At 34.6% G+C, this 24765-nt stretch overlaps 1 protein-coding gene across 5 annotated transcripts in view; it reads left to right on the plus strand.

The window, feature by feature from the left end:
* The window catches only part of Dmxl1 (Dmx-like 1), a 170495-nt gene that overhangs the window by 108374 nt on the left and 37356 nt on the right, over positions 1 to 24765 (plus strand). For 3 of the 5 annotated variants that reach the window (XM_017601109.3, XM_006254710.5, XM_006254712.5), the window contains 6 exons: positions 4949 to 5106; positions 12443 to 12612; positions 14696 to 14781; positions 15821 to 16022; positions 17385 to 17502; positions 21130 to 21192. In XM_017601109.3, the coding sequence (XP_017456598.1) occupies positions 4949 to 5106; positions 12443 to 12612; positions 14696 to 14781; positions 15821 to 16022; positions 17385 to 17502; positions 21130 to 21192 (797 nt within the window). The remainder of the gene's footprint in view (positions 1 to 4948; positions 5107 to 12442; positions 12613 to 14695; positions 14782 to 15820; positions 16023 to 17384; positions 17503 to 21129; positions 21193 to 24765) is intronic. The other 2 variants (XM_006254711.5, NM_001107388.2) reach the window with 1 other exon arrangement.

The following is a 24765-nucleotide window of genomic DNA, read 5'->3' on the forward strand; positions in this document are numbered from 1 at the left end:
CTACCTGTACAGTCCCCTGTTAGCAGTGTGTAAGAGTGTCAATCTTCATCAATTAAAACTTACTAACTTAAATATTAATAAAATTTTTCTTTGTGAATTCTATACCACATATTAATGAAGATTTTAATTTTTATAATTAAATTATGGTAATTGTATATGCTTGTGGTATTTTTAGTTACTTTGTGATAGCTAATCATTAAGTTGAAAATTTGAGTAAATTTAAATTTTTTTTTCTACAAAGAGTTAGCAGGACAATACATTTGGTGAGAAAAATTTGCCATAAAACCTGTGAATTTTATCTTCTCTCTTTTTTTTTTTCTGGTTTTATGTTTTTATTGGGGTTTATCATGGGTAGGAGCAGCTGCTACCATAAGGTATGCCCCTCCCACCAAGCAGATCCGTTCTAATCCTCCCCTTGTGCTTTCTGGGACTTTTTCTTTTTCTTTGTGCTGCTCTTTGTAAAGCTAGCTGCAGCCTCAGGCTCCTCAGAAAATTTCCTTTTCTTCTTAGGGGTTGTCTTCTCCTAATAAGTTTAAGGAAATTGTAACTCCTAATTGTAGAATAAAATATAAGGGGATGGGATGGGGCTTATGTCCCAGAAACCGGGAAAGGGAATAACATTTGAAATGTAAATTTAAAAATACCCTATTAAAAACATATAAAATTATTTTTATTTGTGGTAAGCATGTCATGTCTTCTCACTGTGAAATGAAAAAAGTCACATATTTTGAAGACATTTAAAATTATCTTTTTTATTATTTATGCTAAATATAGATCAGAAAATCCAAATCCTTTGTGTATATGGAACTTAAATGAAAGCTAAGTGTTTTATTGGCCACAGAATAAGGTTTCTTATAGAAGAGACAGACACATTTAAGATAAATGTCAGTGATAAAACACAGCTGAGCACAGCAAACACTCATCACTGGTATCTCATTGTCGAGAGGTTTTAAAAGATGACCAAACATGAAAAAAACTACCTTCAGAGGGAAATGAATTCATGTTTGTTAGTCTTAGGTGTTAATGAGGGCCGTGTCATATTAAGCTTCCCTTTCTGTTTAACACTTTTTTGTGAGAATGGGTGATAAAAGTAGCCTTCCTAGAAGGATTGAAAGAAATATAAATATATATTTCTAAAATTATTATTTTATTCCACTATTAAGGCTGTTCTTTTTGATATATGAAGCTAGAAGTTATAAGGAAAAGCACTATATCATCTGTCTGACCTAGATAGCCTCATTCAGTGGATTTAATATTTAATAATGTCATTAAAACTAAGTATATTGTCTTTCTGTAGACATTTTTTTCTGATGTTTGTGGCAGTTTCAAGTTCTGCAATAAATGGATTGAATATTATTTCCAAACTGATACTTGTAATAATTTAGAGTTACTGTTCCAGCACAGTGATCACAGCTCTTTTGCTTATATAACACTACAGAACATAGTTGATTCACCAGCATTAGATCTGTGTGCTCCTGTGCATACAGCAGTAAAGCTTGTTTCCTTCCTTCTCCAACTACTTTGACTCCTTGCTCTCCTCTTTCTTTTCCTCTCTACCTTTCTCTCTCCCCACTCCCACCCCACCTCCATTCCTTCCCACCCCTTTGCCTTACTTTTCCCAGCTTTTCCCCTTTCCTTCTCTCTCCAGTTTAACAAAAAAGTCTAAGTAACTGCTTTAGTATTTTCTTGGTAACTTCCAGTGAATCATTTTGCTCATTGGCTATCTTAGACTCTACTACTTTCTATTCAAATACTTAGAAGTTTATTTTTAAGACAGGTTCTCACAGTGTGTTCTAGGCTACCTGGCATGGAACTCACTTTGCAGATCATGCTGACATTAAACTAAGGGATCTAACTGGCTCTGCCTTTAAAGTTTAGGAATTAAAACTATGTGTCATCATATCCAGCTTGTGAATTTATTACTATGAATATTTATAGAACAGGTACAATATATTACATAAGGTAACAATTCTAGGAGGACCCTGAGAGTCAAACATTCTTATATGTACAGTATCATGTCAGGTTTCAAAAATTATTAATCTTACTCATTTAAGAAAAACCTTTACTTAGTTTGCTTCTGCTTTAATATTTTCCTTTTGGACTCTTTGAAGTTTATTTCTAGAGTTCACATAGGCTCATATCTAAAGTACCCTTCATGATATATATGCTTCTAAAAGACTAAGCCCTTAGCATGAATTGTCTTCCTAAAACAAGAAATAGGTTTAGGATTAATATTTTATTAAACGTAAATGACTTTTATCTTTTCCAAGTCTGTATTCAATGTAACTTTAAGTCACCAGTTAAGCAATTTGCCCTTTCTTCTCTGCATTTCAAGGTTAAGGTTTCAAGTCTTCATTATGAATTTTGTGTACTTGGGCATTGTCTGTAGAAGCCCCAAAGCTATGTGAGCTTTCAGTTGAAATGAAGAAATGAAATAGTTTTGCTTATTGTGTTAAGATATTAAAGAAATAATGTTTAAATCTGGTTATAAAGTACTAGTTTTTTTATATCTGCTTTAAAATGATAAGCTGAGGCTGGAGAGATAGTTCAGTCAATAAAGTGCTTGCTGTGCCTGCATGAAAACTGAGTTCAGTCTCTAGAATGTACATAAAAAGCCAGGTATATTGTAACCACTGCACTGGAGATGGGTATCTGAAGACAAACATGGATTCTTGTGGCTTACAGGCCAGCCTGTTTAACTGTGATTCTAGGCCAGTGGCAGACACTGATTCAAATAACAAGGTAGGTGACATTATTGAAAAATGACACTTGAGGCTTACCCTGACTTCCATTATGTATGTACACATATCTGATACATACCCAGGCATGCAGAGCCACCACATAAGTACATATATTCACACACAGAAAGGAAAACAGTAACATAAATGTTAAGCAAACTTTTGATGTATTATTGATTATATCAACATATAATCTGTGTGTATATATATATATATCAACATATATTCTGTATTTTATCATCATCATCATCCATTCCTGAGACCATTTCTGTGCATGTATATAATGAACTTGGAATATATTCAGCACTGCTCATATATACTATCCTTCCCCTTCTCACTTCTTCCTCATAATTTGTTTGTTTTTATCACAGTAATAGCTTTATTGTAGCAAATCTAGGAATATAGAAAAATTATTATAGAAAACAATGTTTTCTTATTCCTCTAGTTTCCCATTCCCACACTATAATATAACCTCTTACACTTTCTTCATTTCTGTTTGGTTCTTTTGGGAATGACTTCTATTTCTAAATCCATAGTACAGAATGTATGGAGGGTCAGATCAGGATTCTCAAGGAAAGGAAGGAATATCTGTGAAATCTGTTGTGACATGGAAACCAGTGAGCACAAATGAGAATTATGTTTTTAAAATTCATGTTTCTTCTTGATTCTCTCTGGCTTTCTCCCCATGCATTCCTTTATTGTTTTATTAGCCAAACTTACTCTCTCCATTTCTCTTAGATAAATCATAAAGCCTACATCCTGTTCCTATTCCACTTTAGTTTTAGAATATGTGCTAATATATACAACTGTGTATTGGAAACTTGATTGTAGATTATCAGATAGATATAAATAAAGGCAAAAGTTTATACAAATTTAAATGTCTAAACTTAATCATTTAAATACCTGAACTACCAGTGGAACCACTAACATATAATATCTTAGAGTATTAATATGTCATCCTTTCCTCTCTTCCAAAGTCACATAATCACTACATTAAACTCAGGTTATGGTTTCTTGATATATTGCATGTGCATGATGTAATTTAAAGTTACAAATAATAAATTAAAATTGTAATTATGGCACGCATACTCATTTTGGGAGGTAAGTGAATCTTTTAGCCGTTGGGGAAGAATATTGTTGTGCCTTCATGTGAATTGTTTTCCTATTAGGTAATGCTTATGGTTGAGATCCTTGTTTCTCTATGAGTTAGTATTGATTAAACATTTCTGTAGCCTGTGAATATGTAACTCAGAGATGCAGTAATTGCATGGCATGTGCGGGCCTTGGCTTTGATCACTGGAACCATCCAGATCTGCTTAGAAACTCATAGAATTTTTGCTTTCTATTGCAAATACTGAGAGAATGCTTTCTAACTTTAGAGGTTTGAAAAAGTAAAACAAAGATGGCATTTTCTCTTCTGTGTAATTCTATCTCTCACCCATTTTTCAAGTTATAGTAAGTATAATTTAATTATGGGAGTCAAAATACTAAAATATCTTCCAATAAAGATACTTTAAATGTATAATGAGACCAGTTTGTTCATGAATAGTCTGAACTATGGCACTATTTTTAATTTGTATTTACATTTTGTCACTTTTTTTTTTTTTAGATTTATTTTTATGAGTACACGGTAGCTGTCTTCAGACATACCAGAAAAAGGCATCAGATCTCACTATAGATGGTTGTGAACCACCATGTGGTTGCTGGGAATTCAGTATCTTTAGAAGATCCGTCAGTGCTCTTAACTGCTGAGCCATCTTTCCAGCCCTATCTTATCTTATTATTTTTATTTTGTTTTTTAGTGGTTATTGGGTAGTTCACTGGAAGAATATGTGCTTGCATGTTTAACCTTGGGTTCAGCAATCCCTTTCCCCCTAAAGACACAAAGTAAAAGGGTTTGGGAAGTTTTTGTCACAATTGTAACTAAATTGTAGAGGGAATTTTTTTTTTTTTGATAGGCAGATACTACATCTCTTATTCACTACATACAACAGATAAATAGGCATTCAGATAGTTAATGGACGAAATATGGTAAAAGCACAGGTTGCTGTACAAAGCTGTTTTCCCTTCTATCTGCTTTTAAACTGCTCTGTACTTTCATAATCATATTAGTTTTTATATGCTATTTGTAGTTATATTTAGCTTTTATGTAAAGATTGTAATTGGAGATAGTACTTCTAATAATAATTTTTTCTTCATTTCTTTACTAGTTGAAGGAGAAAAACAAAACAAACATATTAGTCCATCAAAAGTGTCTGGCAGAGAATCTTCTCCTGTATCCTCTTCCTCTGTAAATCAGGAGCCACTTGCAGTCAAGGAGAAGTTCATTCCACCTGAACTAAGTATCTGGGATTACTTCGTAGCCAAGGTAATAAAACATTACTACATAGAAAAATGTAGTCAAATGGGAGCAAATGGGTTTAAACTAAATGATTAGTTCTTGGTACTTCTAAGTATTTTCCTATGCTAGTTTTAAGTTTTTTAAATTGTTTGAAGATATTCCACAATATAAAATGGAGTCAACACTGAACTATTTTGATCATACATCTAATCAGCTTTATTTTTTTATTTTTATACTCCAGATTTTATTCCCCTCCCAGTCCACCCCCAACCTCCCAGTTCCACATCACATACCTCCTCCCAGGACCCCCCATGTCTACATAAGGATGTCCCCCACCCCACTCACCCCACCAGAGCTCGAAACTTCTTGGGGCCTCCAGTATCTTGAGGGTTAGGTATACCTTCTCTGACTGAACCCAAACCCAGGAGTCCTCTCTTGTATATATGTTGGAGGCCTCACATCAGCTGATGTATGCTACCTAGTTGGTGATCCAATGTCTGAAAGATCTCAGGGGTCCAGGTTAATTAAGACTGCTGGTCCTCCAACTCCTTATTCCTGAGTGACAATGAAGATGTGGTAATTATCTCTACTCCTGAGGACCACAATGGCTTTTGGGGGGTGGGGGGAGGATTGCACCTTCTTGGAGGCAATAGGGAAGGGAAATGGGGTGAGGAATGATGGAAGTGACTGGGAGGAGGCAACGGCTGGAGGTAAATAAAATAATTAATTAAAAAAAAAAAAAAAGACTGCTGGTCCTCCTACAGGGTTGCCCTCCTCCTCAGCTTTTCCCTAATTCAACCAGAGTGATCAGCAGCTTCTGTTCATTGGTTTGGTGCACGTATCTGCATCTGATTCTTTCAGCTGCTTGTTGGGTCTTTGGAGGACAGTCATGATAGATCCCTTTTTGTGAGCACACCATAGCCTCAGTAATGGTGTCAGATCTTGGAGCCTCCCCTTGAGCTAGATCCCACTTTGGGCCTTTCGCTGTACTTCCTCTTCCTCAGGCTCTTCTCCATTCCCATTCCTGTATTTCTTTCAGACAGGAAGAATTATGGGTCAGAGCTTTGACTGTAGGATAGCAACCGCATCCCTCACTTGATAACCCTGTCTTTCTGCTGGAGGTGGGCTCAGCAAGTTCCCTCTCCTCACTGTAAGGCATTTAATCTAGGGTCCCCCACTTTGAGTCCTGAGAGTCTCACGTCCCAGGTCTCTGGAACATTCTAGAGGGTCTTCCCAACCTCCTTCCTCTTAAGGTCACTTGTTTCCATTCTTTCTGCTAGTTCTCAGGGCTTCAGTCCTTTTCTCCCACCCAATACAAGACCATGTTCCCCTCTCTCCTGACCTTCATCCCCTTTCCCTCCTCTGTCCTTCCCTCCCTTTTCCCTTGTGGTTGCTTTCTTCTCCCTCCCAATTGGAACTGAGATGTCCTCACTTAGACCCTTCAGCTTCTTGACCTTTCTGTACTTTGTTTTCTTTTTTTGGCTAATATCCAGTTATAAGTGAGTATATACCATGCATGTCTTTTGGGTGTGAGTTACCTCACTCAGGATGATATTTTCTAGTTCCATCCATTTACCTGCAAACCTCAGAATATCCTCGTTCTTAAGAGCTGAATAGTATTCCGTTGTGTAAATGAACCACATTTTCTGTATCCATTCTTCTGTTGTGGGACATCTGGTTTGTTTCCAGCTTTTGGCTATCACAAATAAGGCCACTATGAATATAGTGGAATGCGTGCCCCTGTGGCATGGTGGGGCATCTTTTGGGTATATTCCCAAGAGTGGTATTTCTGGTCTTTAGATAGGTCTATTTCCAATTTTCTGAGGAACCTCCAGACTGATTTCCAGAGTGGTTGTACCAGTTTGCAATCCCACCAGCACTGGAGGAGTGTTCCTCTTTTTCCACATCCTTGCCAACATCTGCTGCCACCTGAGGTTTTGATCTTAGTCATTCTGACAGGTATAAGGTGGAATCTCAGGATCGTTTTGATTTCTCTGGTCACTAAGGACTTTGAACATTTCTCAGCCATTTGAGATTCCTCTGTTGTGAATTCTTAGTTTAGTTCTATACCTCAATTTTTGATTGGGTTGTCTGGTATCTTGGTGGTTAGCAATAGTGATAAAAACTGAATGGTATTTGTACAGAGACAGGCAATTCGATCAGTGGAATAGAATTGAAGACCCAGAAATAAAACCACATACTTAACGCACACTTGATCTTTGCCAAAGAAGCCAAAAATGTACAATGGAAAAAAGAAAGCATCTTCAGTAAATGGTGCTGGTCTAACTGGCTGTCTGTATCTAGAAAAATGAAAATAGACCCATATTTGTCACCATGCACAAAGCTCAAGTCCAAGTGGATCAAGGACCTTCACATCAAACCAGATACACTGAATCTAATAGACAAGAAAGTAGGAAAGAGCCTTGAACTCATTGGCACAGAGGGAAATTTCCTAAATAGAACTCCAGTGGCTCACGCTCTAAGATCAAGAATTGATAAATGGGACCTCATGAAACTGGAAAGCTTCTGTAAGGCAAAGGACATAGTCAATAAGACAAATCAGCAACATACAGATTGGGAAAAAAAACTTCACTGTCCCCACATCTGATAGAGCATTAACATCCAAAATATATAAAGAGAACTCAGCAAGCTAAACACCAAAACAAAAAACATGTAACCAGCTTTTAAGGCAGTATATATATTATACACATTAGTACTCTTCATTTCAAACTAAAGTAAGATTAAAAGAGTAGGTAGTTGACATCTTAATATTATATACTTAATAGTGGCCAAGAATCAAGGAGTCAGGGTGTTCTGATCATCTGTTATCCCTATTCAGTTTCTGTTTTTCTTTTCAATCTTTTTTCCTTCAGTCTTGACAATCAAACGTAGAACCTCATGTAAGCCTTGTACCACTAAATCCATGGTACGTCGTTTATTTTAATAGTGATACCATCCTGCGTTTACTAGTATTTAGTTAAATAAAATTATTATCTCAAGTTTAATTTTCTACACTAAATTATACATTTGTAATTGCATAAAATGCAAACTCTTCCCTCCACACATCACTGTGTGATGTCAGATGCATGCTGTGATAAGTGAACAGTCACCTCACTCCTTTCCAAGTCCGTCAGTGATTGATCATTTAGTGCCTGTGATTCATCTCACACACAGATAACATAGCATGTAGTTATTTTGATTTCTTGTCTCCCATAAGATATTTTACAATCTAAAGAGGGAATAGGCAACAAAAATGAAAGACATAAAAACACAGTCCTGAAAAGTAATAGTACTAAAAAGTCATCTCAAACTATATATAAGTGAAGTGATAGAAAAGCTAATTGTTAATAGTAACATTGGTGCTATTTCAAAGTTATGCACATGCAAATAGAAATTTAGTAAAGCTAAGCATAACATGAGTATAGAAGGTAGTTTTGAAGAAAGGATGAAAATATTTCCGATGTTAAAAATTTTACATTAAAGATATAATATTTAAAATGTAAAAGAGTATACTGGAGTGATTGCTCAGGGGTTTACTGACTGCTCTTCCAGAGGTCCTGAGTTCACAACCATTTGTGATCTAATACCCTGTTATGGTGTGTCTGAAGACAACTATAGTGTACTCATAATAAACAAATATTTTAAAAAAATATATAAAAGAGTGAAACAACAAGTTTATCAGTTTTCCAGTATACAGAAAAAATTCGTTTCATGCCATGATTTACCTAAAAATAATGCAAGTACTTTTTGAACTACAACTAGTAAATTTAAATGAACAAAAGTCTGTGATCACAATGTAACTAATATTTTAAGTATTCTAAGTCAGTTTTGGTTTTACTGGTTTCTGTATTTCCCAATACATAGATAGCCAAAAGTAAGGTTTCTCATTTCTATTTTTTTATGTTATTTCCTTTAATATATCTTTAATAATTTAAAGTTGAGGTTTCATTGTTTTAAAAGATACCTTCATGTTAAATAATATTAATTATACCTTTTAGTAGTACATTTTTTTGTATATGTATATATGTGTGTGTGCATATCTCTGTGCAGGTATGCATGCATGTGTATGGGGATACAGAGAATAACATTGGGTGTCATTCTTCAGGTGTTATAAACCTTATTTCTGAGACAAGGAATCTCTCCCTATCCTGGACATGGCAAAGTAGGCTAGGCTTGCTGGACTTTAAGTCTGGGGATCTACCTGTCTCTGCTTCTCTAGTGCTAAGATACGTACCACAATACCTGACCTGTTTTTACATTGGTTCTGAATTTGGCTCCTTGTACTTATGTAGGAAGCAACTTAATAAAACCGAGTTATTGCCCCAGCCTCCAACTGTACACATTTTTCGAAGCTGTATGTTTAAGTGTTACAGCCTGAATGGGAAAGGTATTCTGGCATTCGGGAACAAAGCAATACAACAAAGTCACATTGCACAACAAACCTCACACAAGACATTTATTGGGAGGGAAAAACCCAGGAGGATGGCTGCTTCTGCTCAGGAGAGAAGCCACAGAGAACTGGGCTGAACACATGGTTTATATAGGGTTTCTTGGAAGGCAGGGATGCTTTCAGCGTGGCTGGAGAGTAGAGGGATTATGTGGCCCGATTTTAGGGCAAGCTCAAGGATTGGTGGGATCTTTTTTCCCTGTAGAACAGATCCTGGCCACTCTCCCCCTTGGGGCTGGAAAAGTACTTTACATCCTTCCCGGCTGCTTGAGTTGGTGTGAATGGTTGGCAATATTTCTTTTTTAACATGTTAAGATAAATATAGCTCTGTCGAATTACTTTTTTAAAATGTCTCCATATAATGTATAAAAATCATCTTGTGTCTCAATTTTTAGGGAAACACTATACAGCTTATACAGTCAGTTATAGTAGAATATGTAAGAAACATTTGAACAGATTTGCAGTGGCCCCACTAAAACATGTGAGGACTGTGAGATGGCTCAATGGATGCTAATGCTTACTGCTTGTGGTGGTAGGCTCGTAGGGAGTAGCATTATTTGAAAGTATTAGAACATGCAGCCTTGTTAGAGTAGGTATGCACTGTTGGAGTAAGTGTATCACTGGGTGGACTTTTAGGTTTAAGCTCAAGCCAGGTCCAGTGACTCTTCCTGCTTCCTGTGGATCCAGATGTAAAACTCTCATCTACCACTCTTGGCCGCAGCACCATACTTGCCTGCAAACATGCTTCCTGCCTTGATAATAATAAGCCTTAAATGTTTCCGTCAGAAGAGTTACCATGGTCATGGTGTTTCTTCACAGCAGTAGAAACTCAAAACTAAACCTAAGTTTAATTCCAGCATTCATGTCAGAGAGTTTACCACCTGTTAACTCCTGGGAATCCAGCACTTTCTTCTGCCTCTGGAGGCACGTGCATATATGTAGCACATCCACATATATTTATATACATGTACACACTATCTTAGTCAGTGTTCTATTCCTGTGAAGAATCACCATGACACCAACTCTTATAAAAGAAAACACTTAATTGGTGTCTTGCTTACAGTTCAGAGGTTTAGTCTACTGTCCATGGCAGGGAGCAAGGCAGCATGGTACAAGGAACAGAGAGTTCTGTATCCACATCTTTGGCAACAGAAGACAGAGCCACTGGGCCAGACTTGGGCATTTGAAACCTCAAAGCCCATACCCAGGGACACATTTACTACAAGGCCACACCTCCTAATCCTGTCTAAACATTCAAATTTATGAGCCTAAGGGAGCCTAACCACCATACATATAAAAATCTTTCTTTTAAAAGACTTAAGAAAGGAAACAAAACATATGATGGAAGAATCCTCGTGTTCTTCAGAGCTATGTGGATTCCTTAATCTACCCTACCTAAAAGCCAGGCATATATAAGTTATATATGTATATAACTCGATAACCTGGGATAGCTGCTCCCGGGGTCTTATTAGTGAGCCAGTATAGCTGAAATCATGAGCTCTAGATTCAGTGAGGGAATCTGTCTCATAAATTAAGGTGGGGGGTTGGGGATTTAGCTCAGTGGTAGAGCACTTGCCTAGCAAGCACAAGGCCCTGAGTTCGGTCCCCAGCTCCGAAAAAAAGAAAAAAGAAAAAGAAAAAAAAAAAATGAAGGTGGAAGACAATGATTAAGCACCTAGCTGTGACCTTGCCCCACACATGCATGCCCACACACACACACACAAGCAAATGCTTTTAAGCCAAAAGAACACATTTTATGAGAAGCCTTTAATTTCACAGTTAATATTTCAGTTATGGATCTCAGTGAATGGATAAGGTTACATATTTTACTTCTGTGATTGGTTAATGCTTACAGTGTGTTAATGTAGCATAGTGCATTCCCAGCTGCTTTAACCATTTGTTTTGACAAATACTTTTAAAGGTCATGTAATGTTTTTATTTTCTTCCTAGTTATTAACATTGTTTTTAGAAATTCTGTTCATTGCCTAGGAAGCGCAAGGCCCTGGGTTCAGTCCCCAGCTCCAAAAAAAGGAACCAAAAAAAAAAAAAAAAGAAATTCTGTTCAATGATCAGCAGTCCTGTACTACTGTACTGAATAGGGGCTATGTCTTCTGCTTTTTTATGTTAATTGTTAAATCCCTCACATTTTCAACTTTTGGATATTTTCTAAACTACCTCATAGTAATTGACTTTGACCTAATCTCTGATGCTCCCACTCCAACTGGCCTGTTAAGCTTCATGCTTCAGATAATTTAGGAAATTCTCTCTCTTCCTCTCTGTCTTTATTTGATATTCAGTTTTGGAGAATTGTTTTCTCTATATTATGGGATTATTGTTGAGTCAGACTTTATTAACCCCATTATATTATTTTTTGGCTGGTAGCTTTTTCTCCTTTAGGTATCATTTAAATGGCACTTTGCCAAAGAGGCCTTCTATGGTCTGTCAGCTTTTACTTTTCTCCATCTTTACTTTTTTCTTTGTAACACAAGATATAAATTTTACTTAATTTTTTTAGTTACTTGCCTGTCTTTACCCTTAAAAATGTAAAGCTCTTATGATACCATTGGCTGTAAGTCGTCTAAACACTGGTTTATCAAGCCAATTTATTCTGGTAGACGCCTGTGTTTCCCAGCACTTGAGAGGTTGAAGTAGGTAGATTACAAGTCAAAGACTAACCTGAGCTGCTTAGGAAGACCTTGACAGAGGAATGCAGGGTGGATTAGTAGACTTTTGGGGCACATTCTGAAGAATTTTTTTTGTTTATTGAGTGAATAAATAAAATTATATCAAAGATATACTGTGGTAAATAATAGGTACTTTTCTTACAGTGAAATGTCCACAATGGGATGATGAATTATATGTTTGAATGCATCATATCAGATATGTGGATGATAGTGTATATAATTTTTCTTTCAGCCTTTTCTACTGCCTTCCCAAAGTAGAGCAGAGTATGATTCTGAGGAGAGTCTAGAAAGTGATGATGATAATGATGATGATGATGATGATGATGATGACGACGACAACGATGATGATACTTTGCCTTCTGATCTCCAACTCCATGAGCATTCAAATTCAAATTCATTCAGGTACTGAATATTGTGTTTTAAGCTTCTTTTAGAAAATCACTTTGGCTTACATCAATATTTTTAAAGTAGCATATGGAATAGCGCACTGATTTATTACACACTTTTTAATTGAAATTGTCAAATTCTTTTCTTCAGCAATATATTTTCAATTAACTTTTGATTATCTCTTGGTAAATCATTATAATTTGTAGCAAGTTGGACAAATCCTTTCCTGTTATGTTCTGATTTGGACCTGTAAGGTAAATCTTAAGACTTTAACTGTAAACATCAAATGCCTGTTTAGTAGATTTCTAGTTCTAGAAGATATCTTTAAAAAAACTTCTCTGATTATAAAAATCTTTTAAGTATTCACTATACTCAAAAGCATTTTGAATGGTTCACTGGCTTAAGACGTGGCATATTAATGATGAGTTAACAGTGGTTTGAAAAGAAATAAGCAGAGTTCTGGACTAGTAAATCTTTATTGAAAAAAATTAAGAGAGTTTTGCTTGCTAGTGCCTTTTTTTCCTCTTGAGTTATAAACATATGTATGACTCAGAAGCCAAGTTGTATAACCCACCAGTTTAAAAAGGAACGTATGCAACAGCTGGACTGGACTGGAGCTGGAGCTCTGCTGCACAGCACTTGTCTTAGATGGTGAAGCCCTGGGCTTAATCCTCATGATTGGAAAAATGGAAGGGCCAGGGAAGGTGGCCAGAAATCCAATAGGGATTTCTTTAAGGAAGACATACAGATGACTGATAAACACTGGGAAAATACTCTGCTTATTAGGGAAAGGTTAATGAAAACCGCAGTGGGAAGGTCTTACACCCATTTAGGTAGGTACTACAAAAATAACTAAATGATAGTATTGACCAATATGGAAAGAAATTAGAGCCTTTGTGTTCTTTTGGTCAGACTTGGAAAACGGTAATGTGGCTTCTTTAAAACTTTTTTTTTTTTTTTTTTTTTTTTTTTTGGTTCTTTTTTTCGGAGCTGGGGACCGAACCCAGGGCTTTGCGCTTCCTAGGCAAGCGCTCTACCACTGAGCTAAATCCCCAACCCCTTCTTTAAAATTTTTATACTACTGTATAAAATGGTAGTTCTACTTTTGTATATATACCAAAAGAATTGAAAATAAGAGCTCGAACATGTGATTGTACATCTAATTGATAGCAGCTTAGAGGCCAGTGGATCAAAGCAATTCAAGTGTCTGAGAGGGTGACTGAATAAGCAAAATGTGTTATGTACATAATTAGAAAATTATTTTACAAAGCAAGAGAATTCTGATTTATGCTACAACACAGATGAATTTTGAGGACATTATACAAAGAAAAGTAAAATAGTGTATGATTCTACTTTATAAAATGCATTAAAATAGTCAAATTCATAGAAATTGAGAGAGAAGTGAAAAGTGTATAGTTGGGTTGTTTGTTTGTTTGTTTGTTTTGTGTTGTTTTAACAGTTTTGTTCCCCCATGAAAACTTGTGGAGAATGATGGGGGCGATGGTTCCAAAACAGTGTGAGCATGCTGTTGTTGAACATGCTAAACTGCTAAACTTTACAGTGTGTGCATTTTGCACATTTGAAAATTTAAAGCTAGTACCATAAGTCATAAACATGATCTACTCCAAATTAAAGATGGAGAAATAATATTTAGTTGAACTGCGCCTCATATTTCTTGTTTCTGCTCAGTTTTCTCTGGCACTGTAAAGATGGCCATTTTTACTAGTCCCTATGTCCTTCTGATTACAGAAATAAGGTACTTATTTCTTACATAGACGACAGCACAATCATATATGATGCCCTGAAGCTTGCTGTTCAATTACTATTACACACTGTAGTGTTATCAATATTAGTTCTTCATTTTTATAGTTACCTTAAAATTCCATCCTTCAAAACTGTCGTTATTCTGACAGGTGTTTAGGTTATTTTCACTGTTTTGGATAATGCTGACATGAATTATTAGTTATATGTATGTATTATTTAAGTTTTACAGATGTATATCATTGAACTAATTCCTGTTAGAAAATTGTTGTGTTAAAGGATGGTATCATTTCTAGATCTCATGTAAATCTTTAATGGGGAAATTTTTTATTTTTAGTTGGTCATTGATGAGATTGGCTATGGTCCAGTTGGTGCTCAACAATTTGAAGACTTTCTATCCCTTTGCAGGTCATGATCTTGCAGGTAATAAACATCTTATCATGACTCAATGCCAACTGTTATTCTTTTTTTTTTTAAACATTTATTTATTTATTATGTATATATCATACAGCTTTCTGCCTACATGTATGCAACTACAGGCCAGAAGAGGGTACCAGACCTGATTATAGGTGGTTGTGAGCCACCATGTGGTTGCTGGGAATTGAACTCAGGACCTCTGGAAGAGCAGACAGTGCTCTTAACCTCTGAGCCATCTCTCCAGCCCCCAACTGTTATTCTTTATGTGTATTATAAATAAATAAAAAGCATAAATGAGTTCCTGTAGTAAAGAATTCACTTCTTTCTGGTATAAAATATTTTTAAATGTTCTTCGCATACCTGCTGAGGAGGGAAATGTTTGCGAAATCAGAGGTTCTGAACCTGATATTATTATCTTGAGACTGTATCTATACCTGGGACTTAATACTAAACCTACAAACCTTCAAAAACAGTGATGAGTTCCACAGTAGGAGATGGTTGTACAGAAAATAAAGGAATGTGCTCTGATGCAAGATGCTTCAGCCATGAACTGAGGTTTTTCATACACTAAAATATCAGTTTAATAATAAAAATGTTGTGACTGCATTGGAATAATAGAGGAAGGACTTACCCTATTGTAATAAATCAGGTAATTTTCAGAATTATAAATCAAGACCATTAGTAAGTGTTGGTAGATAAACAAAAATAGTTAAATTAGTGCTTCATTTCATGGTAAGGATTATATAACTTTGCTCATTATTTTCATTTTAAGCAAAATTGCCAAATGATAATTGTCTTATTTCAAAGATTAAAGCACTTGATTTTTCTTCCATAAACATTTTCATAATCTTCAAAAACATTTTCATATGAAATTAAATTCCTAAGTAATAATGTTGAAATAGTCATAGTTTTATGACATTTTATATTCAAAATACCAGTTTCTGTGTCCACATAATCTGTTAAAATTTTATTAATATCCCTTGCTTTCTGAGAGGCATTTTACTGTAGATTGTAACCATTTATCAATTATGTTTTTGTTTTTTAGAACTACCAGTTAGTTCACCTCTTTGTCATGCGGTTCTAAAAACTCTTCAGTGCTGGGAACAAGTTCTTCTCCGGCGACTTGAAATTCATGGTGGACCACCTCAAAACTATATTTCAAGTCACACTTCTGAAGAGAATGTGTCTGCAGGCCCTGCAATACTCCGTCACAAAGCTTTACTAGAACCTACAAACACTCCTTTCAAGTAGGTTTCACCATGGATATTGTTTTGTCGTTGCTCTTACTGTTTTGGCAAAAAGAAAAAATAATAGTTTTGGAGAATCAGGCTGTCCTTGGGTAGTATTTAGAGAAAAAAATATTTATAGCCTATGCTTAACATTTTGTTCTAGGAATATGTTAGTGTCTTTGGTATATACTTGTGATTCTCAAAGGTTGTCAACCATATCTGTTGAAGGTCCCGATAGTAAGTATTCTAGGCTTTTTAGCATTGCAGAGTGAAAGCAACCACACAGAATATGTAACAAAAGAGGCTTGGCTATGAGCTGGTAAACTTGAGTTTTTGAAAATATGGGACAGACTAGTAGATACAGCTTGAGGAGTGTACTGTTTTAACTCCGATTCTGCAACAGAATAATAGCTATTCAGCAGCTGTTTTACTATCCACGAAAAGAAAACAATTGACCTATAGGTAAGTTTATATAATAATTGCTTTATCTAGAAAATGTTTCCCTGAATAAATGTTTACTTAACAGTGTATTTAGTGTCATCATTTTCGTTCTTGCAGACACACTTTTGGCCAGGAACATGAAAGTTATAGATTTACTGCATCCATAAAAGACTCTTTTTTTTTTTTCTCGGAGCTGGGGACCGAACCCAGGGCCTTGTGCTTGCTAGGCAAGCGCTCTACCACTGAGCCAAATCCCCAACCCCCCCATTTTTTAAAAACAAACAAGCAAGCAAGCAAACGCTCTGATTCTAGGTGTCTTCTATGAAGCACAACTTTTTTTTTAATTCTTTGTCCTTAGTTCAAGGCTCAACAAATTATGACCTACCCCTCTAACCAAATTCACCCCTCTTCCTGTTTTTGTCAGTAAAATTTTATTAGCTAATAGCTATAAATAACATTTTCATATTAGGATAAAACATAGAATAATCTTTATAGTGTCAGTAAATGCTTGAATAAGTATCTCTAGTGCAGAATCTAGAATGTTCTAAAACTTAAAGCATTTTGGATGTCATATCATCACTTAAAAAATATTAACTTTTAGCCAAGCATGATAGTGCATACACTAATGAGGCAGACATAAAATAAGTGAGTCTTTGTGAGTTGGAGGTCATCCTGGCCTACATAGTGAGTTCCAGTCCTACCATATTTGAGACACTGCTTTCCCACCATAGTGAAAAACTAATAGGAACCATATTGTCCACTAATCCTAAAGTATCAGTTATATGATCCTTTGTGAAAAAGCTTTTTGGCTGCTTTCCTAGGTCATGGGGTGTGATCCTAGCCAATTTATTCTAATAAACACTCAAATAGTTGTAAGGAATTGTGAAGTTAATCAGAAATTTTTGAGGTAAATAATTAATGTACTGTACCTATATATAGATCCAAAAATCATCTCGCACTGTCTGTGAAGAGGCTTTGGCAGTACTTGGTAAAGCAGGAAGAAATTCAAGAAACTTTTATCAGAAATATATTCACAAAGAAACGATGTCTAAATGAGGTTTGTATATGTTAAAACTTTACTATTTTATACTAAAGCTTCATAGTATTCTTAACCAAAAAAAAAAAAATTGAACTTTGCAGATCTTTTTTGAAAATCCATGTGATATCATAAACTTTAATTAATGTTTAGAAAAGTATGTTAAAAGGGAAGGAACAATATTTTTGCATCATGCTCTTGGAGCTTTTTTCTCTGAAGTAGATATTGAAATCAGAGTCTGATTCTTGTGTGTCATGTTTTACATTTTATGACCAGAATCTTAAGAGATATTTCCTATGATTTTCATATGATAATAGTTAAGAGAAGTCTATCTTAGAGTTAGTTGAAACTGATTTACCTACTGGAAACATTTTGAATATGAATATTTTTTCCTTCTGTGAATTATATATCAATAAAAGAAATTTTGCAAAACTAAAGTAGTTTATAATTAAACTGGAATAGTGTGATTATATCTTGAAAATATCATTACAATGGGTTGGGTTTTCTTTTTTCTTTTTCTTTTTCTTTTTTTCTTTTTGAGGGGGTTATTTAGTTCAGTGCTACTAAAACTATATTGATAACAAGATCTTACCATCTTTGTAGAAATGAACATCATTTTTCCTTTCTTCATACAAAATGTTTGCAGCTCATAATTACTAGGTGAACCTAAATAGTAGACATAGTTATATTCAGCTAGTTATTCCTTTGGAGTAATTAACAAAGTTAATTAATAAATGATAGATGGTCTCTGGGCCACGTTCTGAGTAATAAGTAATTAGTCTGAAAATAAACTTTGTACTGGTTTTGACGTGGGAAGAAAGACCAAAGCCATTTTTCTGGAAAGATAAAATAGAAGACCTTCACAATAGACAAGCAAAAAATATATATATATATAATATATCATCAAACATTAGCAAAAGGAAACTTTCATATGTAATAGCATTTTAAGTACTGAGTTGTTTATTTGAATATTTTTTTTTGAAATTATAAATGTAATTACATCATGTTCCTCTCCCATAGTAACAAATTGTGATAAACAACTGGATGGATATGTTGTTACTATTTGCTGTGACCATGCCACAGAAAAGAATACATAGCACTTTTGCTAATTTGGAATTTAAAAATGAATACTTTGATGGCATATTAAAATCTAGGCAGGCATGAATGCTGTTTACTTATTAATATACCTGTGGAAATGTTGCTATATATTTAGTATGTGAATGTCACTAAAACAGGTCAAGAAAATGGAACAATACAGTTAACAGTGAATACGCTTAGACAAGACTGTATGACTGATTAAACTGTTTGGTAGAGAGGTATATTTTTTTTAATATATTTTTCTAAAATGAATTATAATTTATGGCTTTCTTATATAGTCTATAAGGATACTGCTACATTGTCCTAGGTCTTACATATTCACTCAGCTTGTTGCTTTCTCGGTAGTGTGCCTTTTAACATGCATATGCCCACTGGATTGTCGTGGTGACTTAGCATAGTGAAACAGAGTGGTACAACTCTGCCATATTATAGAAGAATAGCAGTTAATAAGTAAACTTGCACATTTTAATCTATTTTTTGTTATGGGTGTGGAGTTAACATTTGGTTTAATGTTTAATACAATATTGACATTTTAAAATTTGTAACAAATGTTATGCATTTTCATGTTGTATTGAGCCCACAACTAAGTAGTCATTGCTGTATTCTGTGTCAGAGGGAGGATTATGGAACAGAGTTTTAATCATAGCTTTGTTTGAAGCTTCATGATACCTTCTGAAAAATTAAAAACTGCTTTTATTGCAGTTTTTTAATCAAAAGCATGAACACAAGTTTTAAATAACAGCTTTTGTAATAGCAGTAAGCTAAGCATTTTTCTGAAGTTTGTTAATCTACAAGGCAACTGTTTAAGTTCTTTGCAATGTTTTTAGAATAAATAACTTAAACACTAGCCCAGTTGTTCAAAGTTTTGAGAAATTTGTCGTGTTTGTTTCGTGAAGGAAAATGAATTTATTTACAGTTGGCTAACTGGAAGCAGGGGTGGCTAATGTTCTTCCCATGCCACCTTTCACTATTTTGTAATTTATAGGAAGCCTGGTACAAAAACTAACAAATTTAGCTGTGAAGCAGGCTAGCTAGACCTTTTCTAGGGTGGAGAAGGATGGAAGGAGAGATAAGCGGGTCAAGGACCCTGACCCAGGTTGTCTCACTGTCTCCCATTTCTCATTCTCTGCTACACACATGAGTTCTTTGTCAAGTCTGGGCTAAGGAGAAAATGAGGTTTTGAAAGATCCCCCTTTTATGAAAAAACAAAAAGAAAAGACCTTGGTTTTATGGGATGTAGTAGAATTGTACTCACTTCCCATTCTGGGCTTGGCAGTAAGAGTTTGTTTTTCCCTTGTAGTTTTTTTTTTTTCTTTTTTTTTTTTTTCCTTTTTTTCTTCTTTTTTTCTTTTTTCTTTTTTTCGGAGCTGGGGACCGAACCCAGGGCCTGCTCTACCGCTGAGCTAAATCCCCAACCCCTCCCTTGTAGTTTTATTGCTGACCATGATATTCCTAAAGAGGTTTTAATGAAGAAATATGAAAAACAATAAAAAACATAGGTTGGATAGAGCTAAATAAGTCTTAAATTTATACAGTTGATAGAAAATGAATTAATCCTTGCCAGCAGTTAAGTTGCCTGTTTTCGGTATTCATAAAATTGCCTGTTGTATATTATTTATATTAAAATGATCTTTAAAGTCATTGTGAATTTAGTACTCAGAAGACTGATAAATAGCATGTTCTGTATTTTGGTGCCGCTATTTTTTTTTATTCCTTTATGTGATTGAAACTGAAATTTTACCATTTTATCTGACTTCATTTCTTTATCATATCTTAAAATTCTTATGTATCTTAGAGCTTTTCTTTTCCAGTGTAATGTAGTTTATTGAACATTCTTTTAGTTCTTAACTAAAATTTCTTCCAAAGTGGTTGTGTTTATTTTTAGATATTAATTACACGTGGTTTGAGGTAAGCTATAGAAGCCATTCCCAACAAAAGTTGGATTTAACAATTAACATCTTTGCTCTTTATCAGTTATATTTATTTTCTGAGAACTTAAAAATTCCTGACTGAACTTTTTTTTAACCAGTACTAATGTCGCCATTAAGTGAGGCTGTATGCCTCTAAGCAAGTTATCAACTGTGCCTGGCAACATGAATAGGAGAATCTGAAAGGTAGAAATTGGAATTTTCTATTTAGGATATTTTCTGGAGGAATTACATGTCGTGAAAGTAATACAGTAGCGTTTAAGACAATAGATTGACTTCGATTTTTAGTTGACCCCATAAACTCTGAATTTACATATATAAAGTACCTTAGATAAAATGTTTTAATGTCAACATTATAAAACAAATGAGTAAGAAAAATGTTCAGTGAAATAAAATATATAGTGTTAGATAAGGAATTTTGAGCCTTCACGATTTCTTACTCTCTAACCATACATTCTCCAGCATATATTTCTTTTTTAACATATGAAATTTTAAAAGATATTATTTCCATATTCTATTTTAGTAATTTGGTTACAAATATAAGTTTAAAAAATACCTCAGTGTTTTGCCTGTTACGTCTCATCTTTACTCTTTGACATGTGATTATTCTTTCTTAATGAAGTCATTAGAGGACAGCAGTGAAACTATCAAAAATTCTATGATGGAGGAGCCAAACATCAATAAGGTACATTAATGTCATTCAACTGAAATTAAAAATTGCATTCTTAATCAGAACAAGAAGAGATTTGCATTTTGATTTTCAACTGGACTTGGTTTCCAATGGAATGAGATTCATCCCCTCAACTTACTGTTTTATCTTATCAACTTAAATGTTGCAATCATAAAAATTAGCTCTCTTTTGTTAACTAAAAGAATGCAGTTTTAAACAGAGTTGAATGTTCCCTGTGTTGGCTACAGATTTTCCTGAATAAATACCTCTGAAGTTTTGGAAATGTAATTATATCAGAGGTATATAAAGTCCAGTAGCATTGTCCTGTGTTTGTGAGTACTTGAAAATCACACTTCTCTCTTACTTGAAAAATAAAGCAATTACTATTGTATAGTATTTATTTTACTCTGAAGAATAGTATATAACACAAATGCCTTGTGCATTTTAAGTACCTAAGTTCTTAAAATTAAAGCAGAGAAGATAAGAATTTGTACAATCATAAATAACTCCTGCAACATTCAGATATGACTCTTATGTTGATTTTTAACTCATCCATCCTACTCAGACTCAGAAATTGTAGGACAACCGTGCATCATTAATTTCAGGGGGAAATTTTTCTCAAAAGAATTTTTTTAAGGACACTAATTCACACGGTTTTCCAAAGGAATTTATGAAATAGACTAATTCAATGCAACTAATAAAAGATTGATTTGATATCAAGTGTTTATTATATCTAAAACTGGTAAAGTAAATGTTTGCATACTTTAAATTTTCTAATGATTTGTATTTTGAAAGAATATGATTCAAAATTTATTTAGGTAACTTTTCTTGCTTAGATAATGATACTAAATAATGTCTCTAGCATTGGGAATTTTTTTTCAAATATTTTTATTTTGATACTTTAGATAAAATACTTGTTTTCTTGACATATTTCTAAAGACTTATCTGTGCTGCCAAAATACAGTTATTGCATGATTGGCCTCATAGCTGTTTCAGCCAGTATTTTCAAGCAAATTCTGCTATACATTTTAGAAAACGTCTTTAGGAAAATATGAAAATGACACAAAAATTTCAGAAAGTGTCTTATATTTTATCTGACAGGAGATTGCAAATTAAAGGTACTTTGTGATTCTATCTGACCACAGTCAGCATAACCATCAAGAATATAAAGCTATTGTTTATATTTATTTCTATTCTTTATATAACAAATGCTGGCAACAGTGTGGGCAGAGAGGAGACCTACATATGGCTGATGGGGGTATAAACTGGCACGTCCACTATGGAAATAATATGGAGTTTCCCCCAGAAAAACTAAAAATAGACTTCACCTACCCAGATATTCCACTTCTGGGTGCTTCCCTAAGGACTCTTAAGTCAACACCCCACAGAAATACGAGCTCATCCTTGTTTATTTCCACACTCTTCACAATACATACGAAATGGAGCCAGCCTAGGTTTCTGTGGTACATGTACAAAATGGAAGGAACTAGAAATCATTATGTTAAGCAAAGTAAGCCAGACTTAGACAAATATCATGTTTCTTTATGTGAGCCTGTGTGTGTGTGTGTGTGTGTGTGTGTGTGTGTGTGTGTGTGTGTGTGTGTGTGTGTGTTTGTGTGTGTTAGGTCACAAAAGAGGGGGACTATGAGAGGGCAGACAAACATCTTAAATGAGAAAATGGGGCAAAGATATGTTTATGTGATTGAATAAACCTCTTTTTCATCCCAGAAAGGATACCGTAACAGACCAGAGAAATAGGTCCACCCAAGTCTGCATTGGCAAAACTTTGAGTTTATTAAGGTTATTTGAATGAGCATATGTGATTCAAAAGCAACTACATAGCTGAAAAAAGTGCTTCTCAAATGAGTGATACTCACAAAACATGCATCCCTGCGGCTCTCTGCCCAATTTACTATCCTCACTGATGGCCTTCTTTGGCCTAGGTATTCTTTACTACTATTAAAACTTGGAAGAGGTTTCTTGTAACTCTTAAGTTTCTTAGGCCTTGAATATTTCATGAGCTTCCTAAATCTCTATAAGTTTTGTTCGTTTCTTGAAAATCTCAAGCGTCTCTCTGCTTTTGTCTAGGCTGAAATGCTTCAATGTAAAGAAGTAGTTAGATAAGAAGGAATAGTGGGAATATCTGTGACATAGAGGAAAGACACCAACAGAAGAGGATCAGGAGTGGAGAGGGTAGTATGAGAGGGAGATGAATTAGAACAAAGAAGAGTAACACACACATGAAAATGTTATAAGGGAACTTCAAATGCTGCCTTTAAAAATTAAAAAAAAATCATTTTATGAACTTAACTGCACATATTTAAATTATGTAGCTTGCTTAGTTTTACCATCACCACCATCAAGATGATTGGTATAATCATCAACCCTCATATTGTAATCTTCTTTCCCTTCTCATCTCTGTCATTTTTCTTCTCCAAGTAGCCCCAAATGTGCAACTTAATTTTTTTTTAAAGATTTATTTATTTACTATATATAAGTACACTGTAGCTGTCTTCAGACGCACCAGAAGAGGGCATCAGATTCTATTACAGATGGTTGTGAGCCACCATGTGGTTGCTGGGATTTGAACTCAGGACCTCTGGAAGAGCAGTCAGTGCTCTTAACACTGAGCCATCTCTCCAGCCCGCAACTTCATTTTTATTTTCAGGAAATCTATGTAGGTGAAGCCTATATATTTTTGCTGTTCTATTTAATTTAGAATCTCATTCTGAAAACCTCGGCTGGCCAGGAGCTCATTATGGTGGCCTCACACTCAGGACAGTCTGTCTGCCTCAACCTCTCAGATCTGTGTCTTTTATTTAGCATAATCATTTTGAGATTCCTCCATGTCATATGCTTCAATAGTTGATTACTTCTTATTGTTGATACTTATTATAGTGTGTGATTGGATCATAATTTATTCATCTTTTTATATAATGATTTGATTGTATTTTGGAGCCATTTCAAATAAGGCTGCTTTAAATTTCATGCATAAGGGACTATATTATATATAGGCTTTTATTTCTCCTGTATAAATGCCTAGGAGTAGATAGCTGATTTACATGACAGGTATAGACTTTTGTAGTACTAGATAGTTATGCAAGGGTCTCTCATGTACTAGCCAAGTATTCTATCACTGAACTGTACCTATAACCTTGGTATATCTTTTAACTCTTTAGGAAATTGTCCAAATATTTCCCCGGGTGATTATACCGTTGTATATTTTTACTAGCAGTTTTTAAGATCTCACTTACCTTTCATTCTAACCAATGAAATAGTCGGCTGTTAAATTTTACCAATCATTATAGTTTATTGTGGATTTAATTTCTATTAAGCACTTGTTTTTCCATGAAATTGCTATTTCTCCAGTTTTATATTGCAAACTGAGAAACATGAGAAAACTGTCGGTTTTTTTTAAATTTTTTATTAGATATATTTCTTTACTTACATTTCTTTTTTTTAATCTTTACTAACTTGAGTATTTCTTTTTATATATATATATATAACTGCATTTTTATTTACATTTTAAGTATTATCCCATTTCCCAGTTTCCCCTCCAGAAACCTGCTATCCAACGCCCCACACCCT

This window comes from Rattus norvegicus, chromosome 18, assembly GCF_036323735.1.
Source record: "Rattus norvegicus strain BN/NHsdMcwi chromosome 18, GRCr8, whole genome shotgun sequence".
In the NCBI taxonomy this organism is placed as follows: domain Eukaryota; kingdom Metazoa; phylum Chordata; class Mammalia; order Rodentia; family Muridae; genus Rattus; species Rattus norvegicus.